The 15,462-nt window shown below is 40.6% G+C and overlaps 2 protein-coding genes across 3 annotated transcripts; both read left to right on the top strand.

Moving 5' to 3' along the window:
* Nucleotides 1-217: 217 nt before the first annotated feature.
* LOC135335895 (uncharacterized) lies at nt 218-4,763 on the top strand. Of its 2 annotated transcripts, none has more exons than XM_064531569.1 (10): nt 218-370; nt 420-721; nt 783-940; nt 999-1,142; nt 1,196-1,306; nt 1,355-1,576; nt 1,630-1,740; nt 1,798-1,917; nt 1,984-2,107; nt 4,378-4,763. In XM_064531569.1, the coding sequence occupies exons 1-10, from the start codon at nt 325-327 to the stop codon at nt 4,591-4,593; spliced, it is 1,554 nt and encodes a 517-aa protein (XP_064387639.1). In that variant the 5' UTR covers nt 218-324; the 3' UTR covers nt 4,594-4,763. The 2 variants fall into 2 exon arrangements, with proteins under 2 accessions (XP_064387639.1, XP_064387648.1); XM_064531578.1 differs by having other exon boundaries at nt 429-721.
* A 329-nt stretch (nt 4,764-5,092) lies between these two features.
* LOC135336721 (uncharacterized) lies at nt 5,093-9,989 on the top strand. Its single transcript, XM_064532577.1, has 9 exons — nt 5,093-5,572; nt 5,620-5,917; nt 5,969-6,126; nt 6,181-6,315; nt 6,784-7,005; nt 8,639-8,750; nt 8,803-8,922; nt 9,015-9,144; nt 9,691-9,989. Exons 2-6 carry the CDS (start codon nt 5,705-5,707, stop codon nt 8,733-8,735), a joined length of 825 nt encoding a protein of 274 aa, XP_064388647.1. The 5' UTR covers nt 5,093-5,572; nt 5,620-5,704; the 3' UTR covers nt 8,736-8,750; nt 8,803-8,922; nt 9,015-9,144; nt 9,691-9,989.
* Nucleotides 9,990-15,462: the final 5,473 nt, after the last annotated feature.

Here is a 15,462-nt window from a genome sequence, read left to right on the forward strand (position 1 = left end):
GAAATACTCCATAGTTTAGTTGAAACAAAGGAAATTACTCACTTCCACAGCTGCCATGACAGCTATATTATTTAGGTATGCATGCATTATAATGATTATTAATTATACAGTTGTTGCATTTGAATTGACTGCAGGGGCAAACTCAAGTTATTTTATAACTGTTGTGTTGAGCCTGACAGCTCATGAGCCCCCACCCACACTTCCTTGTTGATGTCAAGTCAGCACTATACCACAGTTGTAAACACTGATGAGGTAATAATTAGCACTGGCTGTTTATATTATTATATACCATTTGTGATACCATACTATATATAAGTAGACACAATGGCTAGCCCCGGAGTAACAAGAGCTGACAGCAATGATTGTACAGGTTAGTACATTATTTAATTGGCTTCTATATACGTGATGTACATAATTAGTATCCACAGAGGGGACACATATGAAGTCTCGGCCCCTTCTGAAGGACCTGATGAAGGATCTTGACACCCTTATCGCCTGGCAACTGCTCATGATTAAGTTGGGAGTGGAAAAGTTTGAAAACGATAAAATAGAAATTAACTTCCAGGGGGATATTGATAGACAAAAACAAGAGGCCTTTGACAAGTGGTTGAGGAAGAAGCCTGGTGCTTGCTGGAAGGATGTTATTGATGCTCTGTATGAAATGAAGGAGATCACTCTGGCTAGTAGTCTTGCTAGGAAATACGCCTGGGAAGATCCAAGGGTGCGTATTCAAATATGCTACCGCTTCATTGCTCATTAAGCTATACTTTTGTTACATGCAGGTATACGTAAGCAGCAACTTCCTAAGTACCTCTAAACCTGCTCACGTCACTGCCAGAAAAATTGGTGATATACCGTGTCGTAGATTTCTTCCTAAACTTGATCTTGGACTAGATTACTACACTTTAGAAGATGCTTTAGTACGACCAATTAATATAAGGTATTACTCACTCCATGCATGTTGACTGAATATGATGTATACCGACACACACACGCAGATCAGCAACAGTCAGGACAACTTATTTTTCAGGTCTTTTACTCCGTCCAGAATTTCGTTCTGACTGTTACAATCTGGCCGATTTCTTTAGGAGCATTGAAAGAAATAACAGTAAGAGCGACTTCAAAGTTGGGCTGGAGGCAAGGTAACATAAGTGCCATGGTGATGATAATCTACGTAAGATGAAACATTTTACAGGTTTGGACATTTGTACTTGAAACTGAATCCAGAAAATGTACTTCCTGCTAACTCAACTAGCCAGGAGTGGATAAGATCCAAGTCACTTCGAAAAGCAGCATTCAACACCCAGTAAGAAGATGCTATTGGTAGTGTATTTCTCACCTTACATGTACTCAGAGTGGAAGAAGCCGATGTTGGGCAACTGTTTGTTGGGAGGGAGCAGCTCGGGAAAGAGGTCACTGAAATATCTGTGAAATTCAAAGTAGAGGGTCAACATGAAGGGAGATACTCGGCAGTCATTGCTACGTATGAAGATGGTGATGTCTTTTACCTGGATGCTGTGTACAGAGAACCAGCCATTGAGAATAGAGCAAGATTAAGCATTGCTCTACCAGGATAGTAAGTTTAATTTAATGTCGCAGTCCTCTTAATTTCCCTTTTAATATATCTAGCAAGTACGACTTGAGGATATCTGATTGTACCGAATGCATCTTGCTAGCTGAACATGAGAACAGTATACCTTATCAGATGGCCGAAACTATTACTAATTCTATGTGCAGACTGTGAGTGGCCTTCTAACATGTTGATAATCAATTAAACCATTGTGAACATTTATACAGTCCCGCTAGAAAGCTTCGTATTATTCTCCACGGATCATCTCGAAACAAGGAGAGCGTTTGGAAAGTCAACTACATTCGACAGTGTATTCAAAAGCAGTACAAATGGAAACCAGAGAGAAAGTACGTATAAAGTAAACAATTTGTCTATACATTGATAAGTTTGTCTATATATCCACCTCATAACAGGTGGATTTTGGCCCAGTACGATGTTGATGTCTTTGACTATAAAACAAATCGCACTGTCGAAGTGCACCCACTGAATGAAGGAGTGGACATTACCGAGGTGGACTACTCAAGAAAAGAAATCGAGGTTTGTTGTGAATGTCTGTTTTTGTACGTCCAATAAATAAATGTGTATGTGCGATGCATGTGCTTGAATATATAGCAATTGATAGTGTATATACCTAATGGTGCAGGTGAATTAATAAGCTACAACATATCTTTTATGCCTCGGTGCGCATGCGCAAGCGAGGTATATATGGTAGTGTGCTTATGTGTCTGTGTGTCTGTGTGTCTGTGTGTCTACACAGGTGTTACTGTGCGTCTGTGTGTCTACACAGGTGTTACTGTGCGTCTGTGTGTCTGTGTCTGTCTGTGTGTGTAGACTATTTCAGCTGCTCAAGGATCAATGAAGTGCAAGTAACAGTTTCTATAGGCTTCTAGTCATGTTTTCTTGGCTTGCTATTTGTGCATGGATTTGCAAAATAAAGCTTCGTTCTCGAGTTATGCCTACTTGGAATGCCATTTCAGCCTTTTCAGAAGAGTCCGTAGCAAAACTTGTTCACTGAGTGTTGCTACTCTATTTAGTAGTTAGCTCTGCACTAGAACGCTAGCTATTGGTAGCTGCAAGAGTGAGAAGAGAGCTGCAAGGCTCTGCTGACTTGCAGCCATTAATTTTAGATTTGAACTTTTGGCATCAATCGTTTTTAAACAATCATGGTCAATCATTACCCACTATATTCATCATGATAATTATAATCATGTGTATATATAAAAGCTGTCTATTAGCTTTGGCACCTCCACCGAGGCATCAGCACCCGCCGTGCTTTCATTCTATAATTATAGTAACATGCATGCATGTGGTGATAATAGAACAGCCAAAAATTGTTATGTGCATGCATAGTCAATCGGAGAGTGATTTAGAAAAAACCAACGATTTTAGGCTAAGGTCTGAGACTTCGTCATGCACACGTGTCGTCTATATAGATATATAGTTTGGCTATATGAATTAAAGTTTGTATATAATATTAGGGTTGCACGAAAGATCAGTTGTATGGCTATATAGTCGTATATAATTAGCTGTCTGACCATGCATGCACATGCAAGGTGAGACCCATTGTATAATTATGGCAGTTATATATACCGTAGGTACACTGCATGGTCAGACTATAAATTATAGGTAGATAAAAACACACATGCATTCATGCAAAAGAGAGGATCTTCTATATAATAGTTAGACACTGTTTAGGAAGTTTCTACATGATTTAGAAGCCCAAAGGGCAGGTTGTAGTATCCTGAACGCAGTGAGGGTTCTACTAGCCCCGAGGACTTCTAAATCATGTGGAAACTTAGTGTCTAAGCATTTTAGATCATAGCAATCAGATTTGAATGTTCTTATCTAATCTTTGCTACATGATTTTCTAAGTGAAGTACTGCCCTTTGCAGCTCACTTGGAAGTTTGGAGCAAATAGTCAATTGCAAAAAACCACTTGAGATATGTGTAACAGTTTACACAAGTAAACCACAATACTATAGAACAAGGGACAAAGTTAAAATTTTGGATTCAGATCTTTATGTGGATATATAGATCTCTAGCTATACCTAGAACAGTATTCAGCATAAACTACTGGTTGGGTAACCATGAAAAACTAATCCTTATCAAGAGGAGTTAAGTGGCGTACTATGTCATTGTGGCAGAGAATTGGAGACTGGTTCAGCAGCAGGCTGTTTCTCAGTCAACAATTTTAAAAATAGCTAGACAAACATGCAGGCAGTTTATTTCGTAATCAAGCTACTCCTACAGCCCAAACTGAGTACTTGTAGATAGAGATTTGGCCAAGTTGTGGTTTAGCTGTAAACTGTTACATTTACCTCAAGTGGTTTTTTGCATTTAACAGTACTGTAATACTGTTTGCCAAAACTTCACGTGAGCTTATGTGAGCTACAACAAATAGCATGAAAAACTACAACAACAAAACATAAAGATCTGGTCTATTCCAAAATTTAAACTTTGTCCCTTGTTCTATAGTATTGTGGTTTACTTGTGTAAACTGTTACACTTATCTCAAGTGGTTTTTTGCAATTTACATTTGCCCTAAACTTCCAAGTGAGCTGCAAAGGGCAGTACATGATTTTCTAAGTAAGTACATGCATGTGATTTTCTAAATAAGTACATGATATTCTAAGTTGGATAGAACACTTCCTTTAGCCAATCAAATTGCAGTATTTATGGCAAACATGCATGTCTGATCTAAAAATCTAATAATTTGATTATCATGCACAGTATATAATTATATAATAGTAACATTATTCCTTACTGCGTGACCATAATGGCATTACTGTTATACAATATCCGTGCAGCTTTGGGGTCAAAAGATATACCCAAGAAATGTTGACGACACCCACCCCTCACGAGACAAGTACTACTACATGGAAGGGATTGAGGGAGTGCGACTGCCTGGGGAGGAACTTAGGGAGCCGTACAATTGGACCACTGAGGAACTGTTGAGAAATTTCGATGAGTTTCTGGGAGATGCATTCAAGATTGCTCACATCCTCGATGGATCTCCTTACTAAGCTAAAAGTATATATCATCGTAGTTTTTACCATCATTTAAGCTGTGGTATTATGCAACTAGTCAAAGATTTACTTCACTGCCACTGCATGCATGCATGCATGTACTTTGTTCAGTATTATTATATGTTCTGTGCACATTATCGTTTTAATTGTCTATTTTTGGTGCATGCTATATAATTATATATGGAGGGATTGGGTGACTGGTTTGTTGGGATGAATGTAGTTAATGTGTCAACGGGTATTAAAATTGTAATTGCTGAGCTATGCCTCGATGCAATGACTACAGTATAGTATACTCTCGTTAATCCAGTCACCCTTGGGACCATGCAGCTTGGCCGGATCGAGGTGGCTGTAGCTCAGGAAATAGCCGCGGCTTAAAAACGACCTTATCTCGAATCGAATTACTACTTTTGCGGTTCTTGTCTCGAGGATAATGTAGGATAATGCTGTTCTCTAATCCATTGCTAAACCACACCCTAAACGTCATATCCGGCCGTAATATACGTATAAAATTACATTGAAAACCTTGGAATAGCGAGTGGCCGTACTTCAGGGTGAGTTTTGTACAGTAAACATATAGCTAGCATTCCGTGCCAAGCCAAATGGCCGGTATATCGAGGTGACCGTACTTCGGTGAGCCGGAATAGCGAAAGTCTACTGTATATGTAAATTATAGCTCGAAGAGTAAACGGAGAAAGAGCTAAGCGGGGACCACAAAAGGATGGTCGCCCTGACATAAGCTGAAAAAGAATTAATGCAGTCACATAATTAGAAAAGGAGGAGCGACTAATTTCAGCCAAAACCCGCTCTGCAAATATTATTTTGTACGAGAGACAGTCTCGGGCCATACTCTGAGTTTCGAGGGCGGCCTGGAATAAAGACCACCTTCCCACTCTGTTTGTTTTTGTGGTTAGTTCCACAGCTACAGAAGAGTGAAGTATGACAAACCTTCAGGGAGCTGTCATCAATGATCATGAAGGTTGGTTAATAGCAATTGTTATTTATATACTTGTACTGTATTCACAGGGAAGTCAGATATGAAGTCGAGGCCTACACTGCACTGAAGGATCTGTTGAAGGAACTTGACTCCATTGTCACCTGGCAACTGCTCATGATCAATTTGGGAGGGAAAAAGTCTGAAAACGATAAAATAGAAATTAATTTCCGGTGCGATATTAATCAACAAAAACAGGAGGCCTTTGACAAGTGGTTGAGGAGGAAACCTGATGCTTGCTGGAAGGATGTTATTGATGCTTTGTACGAAATGAAAGAGGTCACTCTGGCTAGTCGTCTTTCTAGGAAGTATGACTGGAAAGATCCAAGGGTACGTATAAAGCTATATCCTTGGTATATTATACACTTCTACATACTGCAGGTATATGTAAGCTGCAACTTCCTAAGTGCCTCTTATAATGCTCGCATCACTGCCAGGAAAATTGGTGATATACCCTATCGAAGATTTCTTCCTCCACTTGATCATGGACTAGAATACTACACAGTTGAAGACGAATCAGTACAACCAATGAATGAAAGGTAAAGCACCATAATAACAAAGTATAATCTTAACCTGCACACACATGCACACAGATTAGCAGCAGAAAGGACATCTCGATTCTCACGTATCTTACTGAATTATCCACGCCCTTACAGTCTGTTCGATTTATTTAGCCGTATTGAAGAATGTAACAGTAAAGGAGACTTCAAAGTTGGACTTGAAACAAGGTACCGTGTAATTTAAATACCGTATTATTATAGCGGGAATTGTTCACTAATTGGCTCAAAACCCCTCAGAAGAAACGTTTGTTCTTTTTTAATTTTTGCGCTAATTCCTGCTCTGCCCTCGAAAAGCTCAAAAATTTCTTGCTATACGGTATAACAATTTTTAGCTGTAAACATTATTAATATTATGAGATGATATGCTCATGTATATGACACTGCAATAGGACTTGATGATAAGATCCAAGTTTTAAAATTACAGTACAATCCAATCAGTTCAAGGTAAAATGATACTCTTTAACAGGTTTGGACGTTTGTACTAGAAACTAAAGCCAGAGATGATACTTCCTGCTAACTCAACTAGTGAGGACTGGATAAGTTCTAAATTGCTCCGAAAATCAGCTTTTAGCACCGAGTAATATGCAAAATTATACATCGTTTCGACTGTTTGTTATTCTTATATACTTTAACCAGAGTAGAAGAAGCCGATGTTGGGCAACTGTTCATTGGGAGAGAGCAGCTCGGGAAAGAGGTCACTAAAATATCTTTGACGTTCAAAGTGGAGGGTCAAGGTGAAGGGAGATACTCGGCAGTCATCGCTACGTATGAAAATGGTGACATGTTCTATCTGGACGCTGTGTACAGAAAACCAGCCACTGAGAAGAGAGCAAGATTAAATGTTGCTCTACCAGGACGGTAAGTAATCACATATCACAGTATAATTAAAGCAGTGAGTCTAATTTTACTTAACAAGGACGTACGGTTTATTATTGGACCATGCACTATTGATGTGAAAGAATTGATTTGCTAACAATTATAGATTGTTGAATATTGATCATGGCACTCTAGTGCCTAGTCCATGAGTCCTGATTGTCTGTGCTCTAACTCTCTCCTGTTGTTGCCTCCTTTGCTCAGCTCTCAGTTTACGAGCCGCCTCTCGAGAGCTCTTGACAAGATCACAGCACTGTCTCCATACATAATTATAAGTGTCACTTAATCTAACCAGCACTTACATTATAAGCACTGAATTGCTATCCCTCGCGGCTGTTGACATAAAACCAGTGAGCGTTGAAGCCGGCTAAGATACATGTAGCTATATATACTCCACTTGGGGTCTGTATCGTAGCAACTAGGTGGGGTTTAACTACCATAAACCCCAGCCCTGGAGCCTTGCCTTGAGGGAGCACTGATTTTATACTAGATCTACACAGCCAAAAAGAAGCTAGACACTTGTTGACAAGGGCAGGACAGAAGGGTGGGACTCACTAAACATCAGGAAGGCTGGAGGATGGGTGGGGCTCACTGCTTGGACATTGACAAGTTGTGCGTTGAGCTAGAAGCTTAGCGCTGGCTTCAAGCTTATACGCACATGTCAAGCTTTTTGTTCGTTTTCAATAGTTTTTGAGACTGTTTGCTAGTTGTATCCAAGGTGAGGTAGCTTAGGTAGCAAGTACTTTTCATTCAAGTGGGTATATAACACTTATTGTTCACTATATATTATACATTCGAATTTATGGCAAACGTAAACCATCCTTGGCCTTGGGGCTTCGCCCTCGTCCTCGGAGGTTTACTGCCATAAATTCTGATGTAGTGGACAATAAGTATAACGTAAACTATAGAAGCATGCTGAAACTTTTGAGAACTGAGTCTTAGTGGTGCATGAGACATGTACTGTGCATGGACTAGAAATCACAGCAAAGTCAGCAAAGAAGCCCGGAGTCGAAGATTTATTTTTATGGCTCGTAATAGTTATGTTCTGGGAGCAACAAACTACGATTTTAGCATTCTATATAGACCTATGGGGCCCTTCCATTGTTGCCGCGACCTTTATTCGAGGTACTCATTTGCTATTCGAGGTATTCATTATTTTGCAGCTGCAAATGAATACCTCGAATAAAGACCGCGGCAACAAGTTCAAGCTTCTTAGCTTTTGCTCGCTAAAAAGCTTTATTATCAAAATCTGTTACTACGAAAAACTATCATGATTACCGCTATTATATGGTATCCAGGTCCGATATATCAGAAACATGCAAGACAAACATAAAACCCAACGACTACAGTAGACCTAGCTGAGGCTCCATCCGAACACGTGATATTTCCGGTTTAACTAAGCAATTATAAATTTAACAATTAAAGACACTTTGCACGTACGTATACATGAACGTATACATTAATGTTAAAAGCTATTACTGTGGCCAGAAGGTAAAAGCTGCGCTAGCTAGAATTACTGTCCTTGTAATGCATGCATGCCCAATTTCGACACTGTGAAACACGTGTTGTAGCTTCCACATTATTTCGCTCCCACACGCCACACTACTTTTTATCTTAGGAAATATGCCTTGAGGATATCTGACTGTACTGAGTGCATCTTGCTGGCGGAGCACCAAAACAGTATACCCATATCAGATGGCCCGAACCATCACTGATGCTTTATGCAGACTGTGAGTTTTCTATATGCATGTTGATCACCTGATAACCCTTAAACATTTCCAGTCCTAATAGAAAACTTAATGTCATTCTTTGGGGCTCATCACCAAACAATGAGAGCTCTTGGAAAGTTGAGATCATTCGACAACGTGTGCAGAGGCAGTACAAATGGAAACCAGAGAAAAAGTATGTCCAGAGTTTGTTACAAATGTGTACATTTGTCACATAATAATTATATTGTACTTTCTATGCGTCAATGTATATTACAAATTATGCAGGTGGATTTTAGCCCGGTATGATGTTGATGTCTTGGACTATTATGACACAAAGCAAGCTGTTGTTGATAGTGCGCCACTGAATGAAGGAGTGGATATATTGGAGTTTGACTACTCAAGAAAAGAAGTCGAGGTACGTATGTTGTGCCTTTAGTTACTAAACCAGCAAAATAATGTTACAGTAATGCTCTATTGTAAGCATGTGCATTATTGTTTATATATAGCCTTCATGCACACAACAAGTTCTTAGCTTTAACAATGAAAAACTTCGATGTTAAAGCTTCGTTGTCGTATAAGCTTGAACTTGCACGTTGGCCTCTAGCTTCTACGTGCGCCCTTTTCTCAAGGCACATATTTGCAGCTGAAGTGATCCTGTACCAGGAACGAAAAAATGTCATTGCTCATGTTAATTTACTTGCTGCTACTTATCCAGCTTATATACATGCTTGCTTCTACTATAGCTGAGGGTTAGCACTTTAGCTGCTCTAGAATATTTTATAGCACTTGCATGTATAACAGATAACTGTACAATTGGTTATTGATCGTATGAATGTATAATTATATGCCTTTAAATTGTATAGGCATGACAGTAACGTTATTAATGAATATATAGCCAGGAGCACATGCTTCTGCTATACATGCAATATTACGATAACTCTAGCTTTAACTTTCCCTGCAGCTTTGGGCTCAGAAGATATTCCCAAAAAACATTAGCAGCACCCACCCCTCATGCACGAGACAAGTACTACTACATGAAAGGAATTGAGGGAGTGCGACTGCCTGGGGGGAACTCAGGGAGCCGTACAATTGGACCACTGAGGAACTGTTGAGAGATTTCAAAGAGTTTCTGGGAGATGCATTCAAGATTGCTCACATCCTCGATGGGTCACCATGCATACTGAACTATAATCTCTGTCATACAATTTTTGGTTTATTGAGCAATTACTATAATTATATAGTTATATTTAGACTACATTACATCATCTGTAATTGATCTGATTGGCTAAAAACAGTAGATTACATGGAAGCATAATCTACAAGAAAGTACTTATTCTACAGGAAATGGGCGCATATTCTACAGGAAGTGGACACATATTCTACAGGAAATGGACGCATATTCTACAGGAAGTGACAAATAATTTGCAAGAAGTTCTCAAAAGTTGAAATGAAATTTTTAGTGAAAGTGACAAGATGACAAAAACATTATAAAAACACAGAATGCAATAGTTTGTTCAGTCAATATCCATTCTTTCCATGTCCACTGTTGCTTTGTATTGCTTTTTCCAGTTGGGCATGGGCAAGGGGGGCCAGGAAGCATCAAAAACACTTTAGCAGTCGCTTGACACTTTCTATTGAGTTTTTTAAGGTTCCATGCCGGTCCAGTCTGCTCTATACCCCCTCCACTCCACCACAGAGCTTCATTCTTCTTTTTGTAGTGTTGCAGTCAGTTCTAGCATAGTTCTAGGTTCTTTTTACTTGTCTGTTCTTTCCAGTATCTTCAAGAAGCGTTTCACAAGCTTTACTAAGTTTTTCATTGTTTTGAAGCCGTCTTCTTATCTTTTTCTGTCAACTGGTGTCTCTCACAGCTCTCCAGCTCGTCCAGCTCGCACAAATTCAATTTCTGTTGCTACGCACCAAACCTGGCTTTTTATAACCACGCCTCGCGCATGCGCAATGAAGTCCAAGTTAGATAGACCACACCCACTCGTAGAATATGCGTCTTAGTAACCACCTTGGTTACGGTTGGCTTTGCGCCTCGGGCTAACCGCAACCGCGGAGGTTACATAGACGCATATTCTACTCTTAGGTGTAGTCTATCCTATACTTATATACATGTAGCCTGGTACACGTATTTTTACTCTTTGTGAGATCCTACACAAAATTACAACAGCTTTGCAAGATCAGTTTATTTTCTCAGTTCTTATAAGCGCTATGTATTTACAAGTTCTAATGACTATAATTATACAGTTTGTTTGTTTTGCTCATGCAATTAGTGCTACCGTATATCTTCTAATTTATCGGACACTTCTAATTACCCCAGACACTCTTTTGGGCAATTTTCGTTGTTCTAATACAATGGACACTCCAGTACTTTAATATTACATTTGTTCTAAATATCCGGACAATACCTTGAAAAGTTGAGCTATCATTCATAGAAGGCAAGTAAGACTTACAGTACTGCAGTTAGATAGCTTTGATTAGCTAGTTTTAGATAGCTAGTGCAACTATTCAGTCGTACCCTGTTCTATTAAACTTAGCTAGCTCGCATGCAGCTGCTTGCTTGTTCTAATTATTCCGGACACTTCGCATGCTCTATAAAGATCTGTTCCAATTATGCCCAGACAATTTCCAAAATAATTATTTTTTGCTGTCCGATAAATTAGAAGATATACGGTATATATACAGTCTTGAATTGTCTGACCATGCCAGAAGTATACGTTGAATATATGCATAATTATAGTGTTAGTCCCATTTTACTGTGTATGCATGCATGTAGATGGTTGTACGTAAACAGTGGTGTAGGAAGTAGGGTGACTCCAGGGGCTGGAGCCCCCCCCCCCCCCCTTAATTGTTGGAAAGCAATGTTTAGCTTGAACTGTTGAGCTAGCTTAGCTACAGCATGCCGGCTGCAGCCATGCAGCTATATATATAGCTATATAAACTGTAAATTACGTGATTATTTCAATGATGCATGCATGCATGGGCTATAGGTTTCAAATGCAAAGTGGTAGATCTACCAAATGATCTATGAGCCTATAGTCTCTTTCAGTCTTTGCAAGAATGCAAAGTTGAGGAGGGCGTAGCCAGACTACTATTTGCCTCGAATCCAGGCCGATTAACCATGTACTATCTACTAATTATGAAGCTTTATAGCCTAGCTAGCTAGCTGTGGCCCTCTATGGTGTTGTCGGAGAAGGCTTGCACACTAGTCTGAAACCAGAAGAGGCTCTCATCTACCTCTATGATGGTTGGATGGTCGTGATGTTTTGAACTTGGTTTCTGCAAATGAGAGCTCTGAGCCTCAGTTCTTCTGGCTTCAGACTAGTGTGAAAGGTTTCTCGACAACACCATAGAGGGCCACAGCCTTCTCGACAACGCAATAGAGAGCATAAGCCACAGCTTCACAGGAGACAAGTATTTGTACGGAAAGAAACTATAGTAAACAAACTAGTTTACGGTATAATTTTACAAAGGTTTACTATAAGGCCACTCCAAGTGATACTCTGGTTTCTGGTCCACCCAGGGGCGGATTTAGGGAAGGGTTCTTACTTCTTGGCCGCGCAAAGCGCCGAAATTTTTGGCTGACCACGCCCCCTTTTACATGCCACGCCCATTACTTAACCACATTCCCCTTCAACAAAAACATTATACAAAAACATAAATTGGAGGAGAGACGATGGTGGCTGGAGGAGAGACGGTGGTGGCTGGAGGAGAGACGGTGGTGGCTGGAGGAGAGACGGTGGTGGCTGGAGGAGAGCCGGTGGTGGCTGGAGGAGAGACGGTGGTGGCTGGTGGTTCTCTTGAAGAGGAGACTGGCTGTAGACTTGACGCATCATCTAGATTTTTATATTAGTCAATATAATACTTATATTATAGCAATTATAATTAATCTATACAGTGTATCTATACAGTGTCTATCATTCAGTATGCAGTGCCATGAACTCTCCCTTACCTGAAACTTTACTCTTCTTAAACCAGGAGTCAATTGAGGGTTGCAATCTAGACCTTTTGTTAGGATTCATGGCCAGGGTATAATTATCACTGCGACCATGTGGCTGGATGAGTCAATATAGCCAGCCCCACCCTCATATTATGCAGAGAGTACCAGCCCCACCCTCACATTATGCAGAGAGAACTTTGTACCCTATTGTCATGACAGTAAGCTAGCTAGCCAGGTGTAATATAAAGTATCAACTTAGTTCGTACAAACCCAACGAACTACCTCTGGATCCGATCCGCCCCTGCCACCGCCCCATCAGATTTTATTCTTGGATTTCTATCTCATTATTGGATTTCTATCCCATTATTTCTACTACGCATGCGCATAATGGTCCATGTGGTACAAAATAGTATGATAATGATATTCATTTGCAGATTCATAACGTGAAATTGATTAATGACATAATGAGAAAATGAGAAAAGTCACCCGTCCGCATGCAATTAGAAAAACTTCAGGACAGAAACCAGAGTGTCACTTGGAGTGGCCTAAAGTATGCGAGTTACCCATGCAGATTCTGGGTAACTCAGTTTGCGCATGTGCACTATCACCCATGCAATAGAGACCAGGCCGTATTTTAATCGGCGTGGCTCAAGGCTAGACTATACTATGAGCCCCCCTTACAAAAAATCTTCGTACGCTATTGGTACGTACCATAGATTGTTGTACGTGCTCAGAGATCTCTCCATGGTGCTTAAGCTTAATTTTACCAACAGGAAGCCACACACATTATTATTATAACTAGGAGCATATATACTGATATGCAGAGCATGTTTGGGGCGAGCGAGCAATTTGTGTATTTGTTGTACAGTGATTAGGTACAATGTGGTAATTTAAATTTTTGAATCGAATGAAGTATCAGTGATTGTGGAGCAGTGAATAACCGAATAGTCTGATGCAGTGGATTAGATACGACTTCCCTGTGCCAGCTGTATACCCGTGACAAGTCACGGTGTAGGGTTAGGTTGTGACTGTGCATGATGTATAATTATAACATCAAGTTGAAACATATCTATGAGTGAAAGTTCAGCATGAAAGAGCTGGCTGTACAAACTAACATGAGGAGCAAGGTTTAGGAGCAAGGATCACTTTTTGCTGGACCCAAATTACAACAAAATAATTACAAGGCTATATATATATATATATAGCAGTCTATACTCTGACCTGCATGTTGTATTAAGCGTGCCTGCATGTATGGCCTCAGAAGTTTCCATCTGAGCTGGCCTGACCTGCCTAGTGCTGTGTTTTCTAAAGGTGCCTGTGCAACTTCAAAAGTCTCCGTCTGAGCTGCTCTGACCTAGAACCTGTTAGTGTATGGTCTTTGTGTTGTTCTGTTGAGCTAGCAGGTTTATTATCACAAACACAAGACTTGAAGTGATATATAATCCAGCTCCTCTGAGTCTATCAGAGTCTCTGTGTCTTTGTCTATAGATAGAGTACGCCTTCGTTGCAGAGTGTTAGTAGACTCGCAAGTCGTCACTGTTGCAGGCGAACAGTACGCCTGCAACAGTGATAGTCGAGCGCCGCTGCCCTCCTTGAAGGAGGTCGGGAATCAAGCCTATCCACAGTTTTGTTCTGGCCTGTTACGCAATAGTATCATGAATATCATTCATGCTATGGTGCTAACCAATAGCATAGATGCCAATAGCGATGAATATGTATTAGTTATTGCACGAGTGATTATGCAATAACTGATTTGTTGTGTGGGAGAAGCATAGTTATAATGACATTCATGCCTTCTGCATTCCTTGTTTTCATACCACAAAAAGTGAGTTGTAGGAACAATATAAAAGAGATCATTCCAACTTTTGTGCAAGCTTTCTGGCTGTGCAAATTAATATATGCACTGTGGAGACTTGTTAGCTTTGTGATGTGCCTGGCTTCACTGTGCAATATGCCATATATTTGTACTGTGGTTTCTTTGATCTTTTGCTCAAACATGCAACAACATTTATTAAAGCCTCGCCCCTCAGTCAATCCAACGTGTGCAAAATAATTCACACGTGGTACAGTTGAGTGGGTGTGATCAATCCCCTTGAGATACGGCAATCTGATTGGAGCTGGTAGAATTGTTGGATTTCCAACAACAGAACAAAACTGTGGATAGGCTTGATTCCTGACCTCCTTCCGGGCAACGGTAGAGGGCGGCGGCGCCCGACTACAACAGTGACGGCTTCTTGCGAGTCTAGAGTGTTAGCTAGCCTCGATCCCAGGCCGAGTTTTGTTCGCCTAACCGTTATAAAAGCGAAAAACTCGGCCTGGGATCTGCTAGGGAAGTGCGGCCTGGGATCGAGGGTAGCCTCGATCCCAGGCCGAGTTTTTCGCTTTTATAACGGTTAGGCGAACAAAACTCGGCCTGGGATCGAGGCTAGCTAACACTCTAGACTCGCAAGCCGTCACTGTTGTAGTCGGGCGCCCTTCCCACTGCTAGGGAAGTGCGGCCTGGCCGGTGAAGGAGGAGGCTAGGCTAAGTGTAGCCTCCACCCCAGGCCGATCCGTCTCCAATTGAACGCTAGGTCGCCTACTACGTATTTTTCAACTTTGTTCTATTAAAAAAAACATCGGCCTGGGACTAAGGCTAGGCTAAGCATAGATTTCTACACTATCAAAGCAGAAGCTAAAGACAAGTACATGTACACAGATCTATCTAGCCATCCTTTTGATATTTTTCTCCCGCCCCCGTCCAATCAGAGAAAAGGGAGTGGCTTGCGAGTCTTCTAGGCTAAGTGTTAG

The sequence above is a fragment of the Halichondria panicea genome, chromosome 1 (assembly GCF_963675165.1).
Source record: "Halichondria panicea chromosome 1, odHalPani1.1, whole genome shotgun sequence".
Lineage (NCBI taxonomy): Eukaryota > Metazoa > Porifera > Demospongiae > Suberitida > Halichondriidae > Halichondria > Halichondria panicea.

Excerpts from the sequence above, each read along its gene's own strand:
- LOC135336721 (XM_064532577.1), top strand. The coding sequence starts at position 5,705 with ATGATCAATTTGGGAGGGAAAAAGTCTGAAAACGATAAAATAGAAATT. Across the intron at positions 5,918-5,968 it reads ATGACTGGAAAGATCCAAGG|GTATATGTAAGCTGCAACTT; the intron begins GTACGTATAAAG and ends TACATACTGCAG. Across the intron at positions 6,316-6,783 it reads AAAGTTGGACTTGAAACAAG|AGTAGAAGAAGCCGATGTTG; the intron begins GTACCGTGTAAT and ends TACTTTAACCAG.
- LOC135335895 (XM_064531569.1), top strand. The coding sequence starts at position 325 with ATGGCTAGCCCCGGAGTAACAAGAGCTGACAGCAATGATTGTACAG. Across the intron at positions 941-998 it reads GTACGACCAATTAATATAAG|ATCAGCAACAGTCAGGACAA; the intron begins GTATTACTCACT and ends ACACACACGCAG. Across the intron at positions 1,918-1,983 it reads AAATGGAAACCAGAGAGAAA|GTGGATTTTGGCCCAGTACG; the intron begins GTACGTATAAAG and ends ACCTCATAACAG.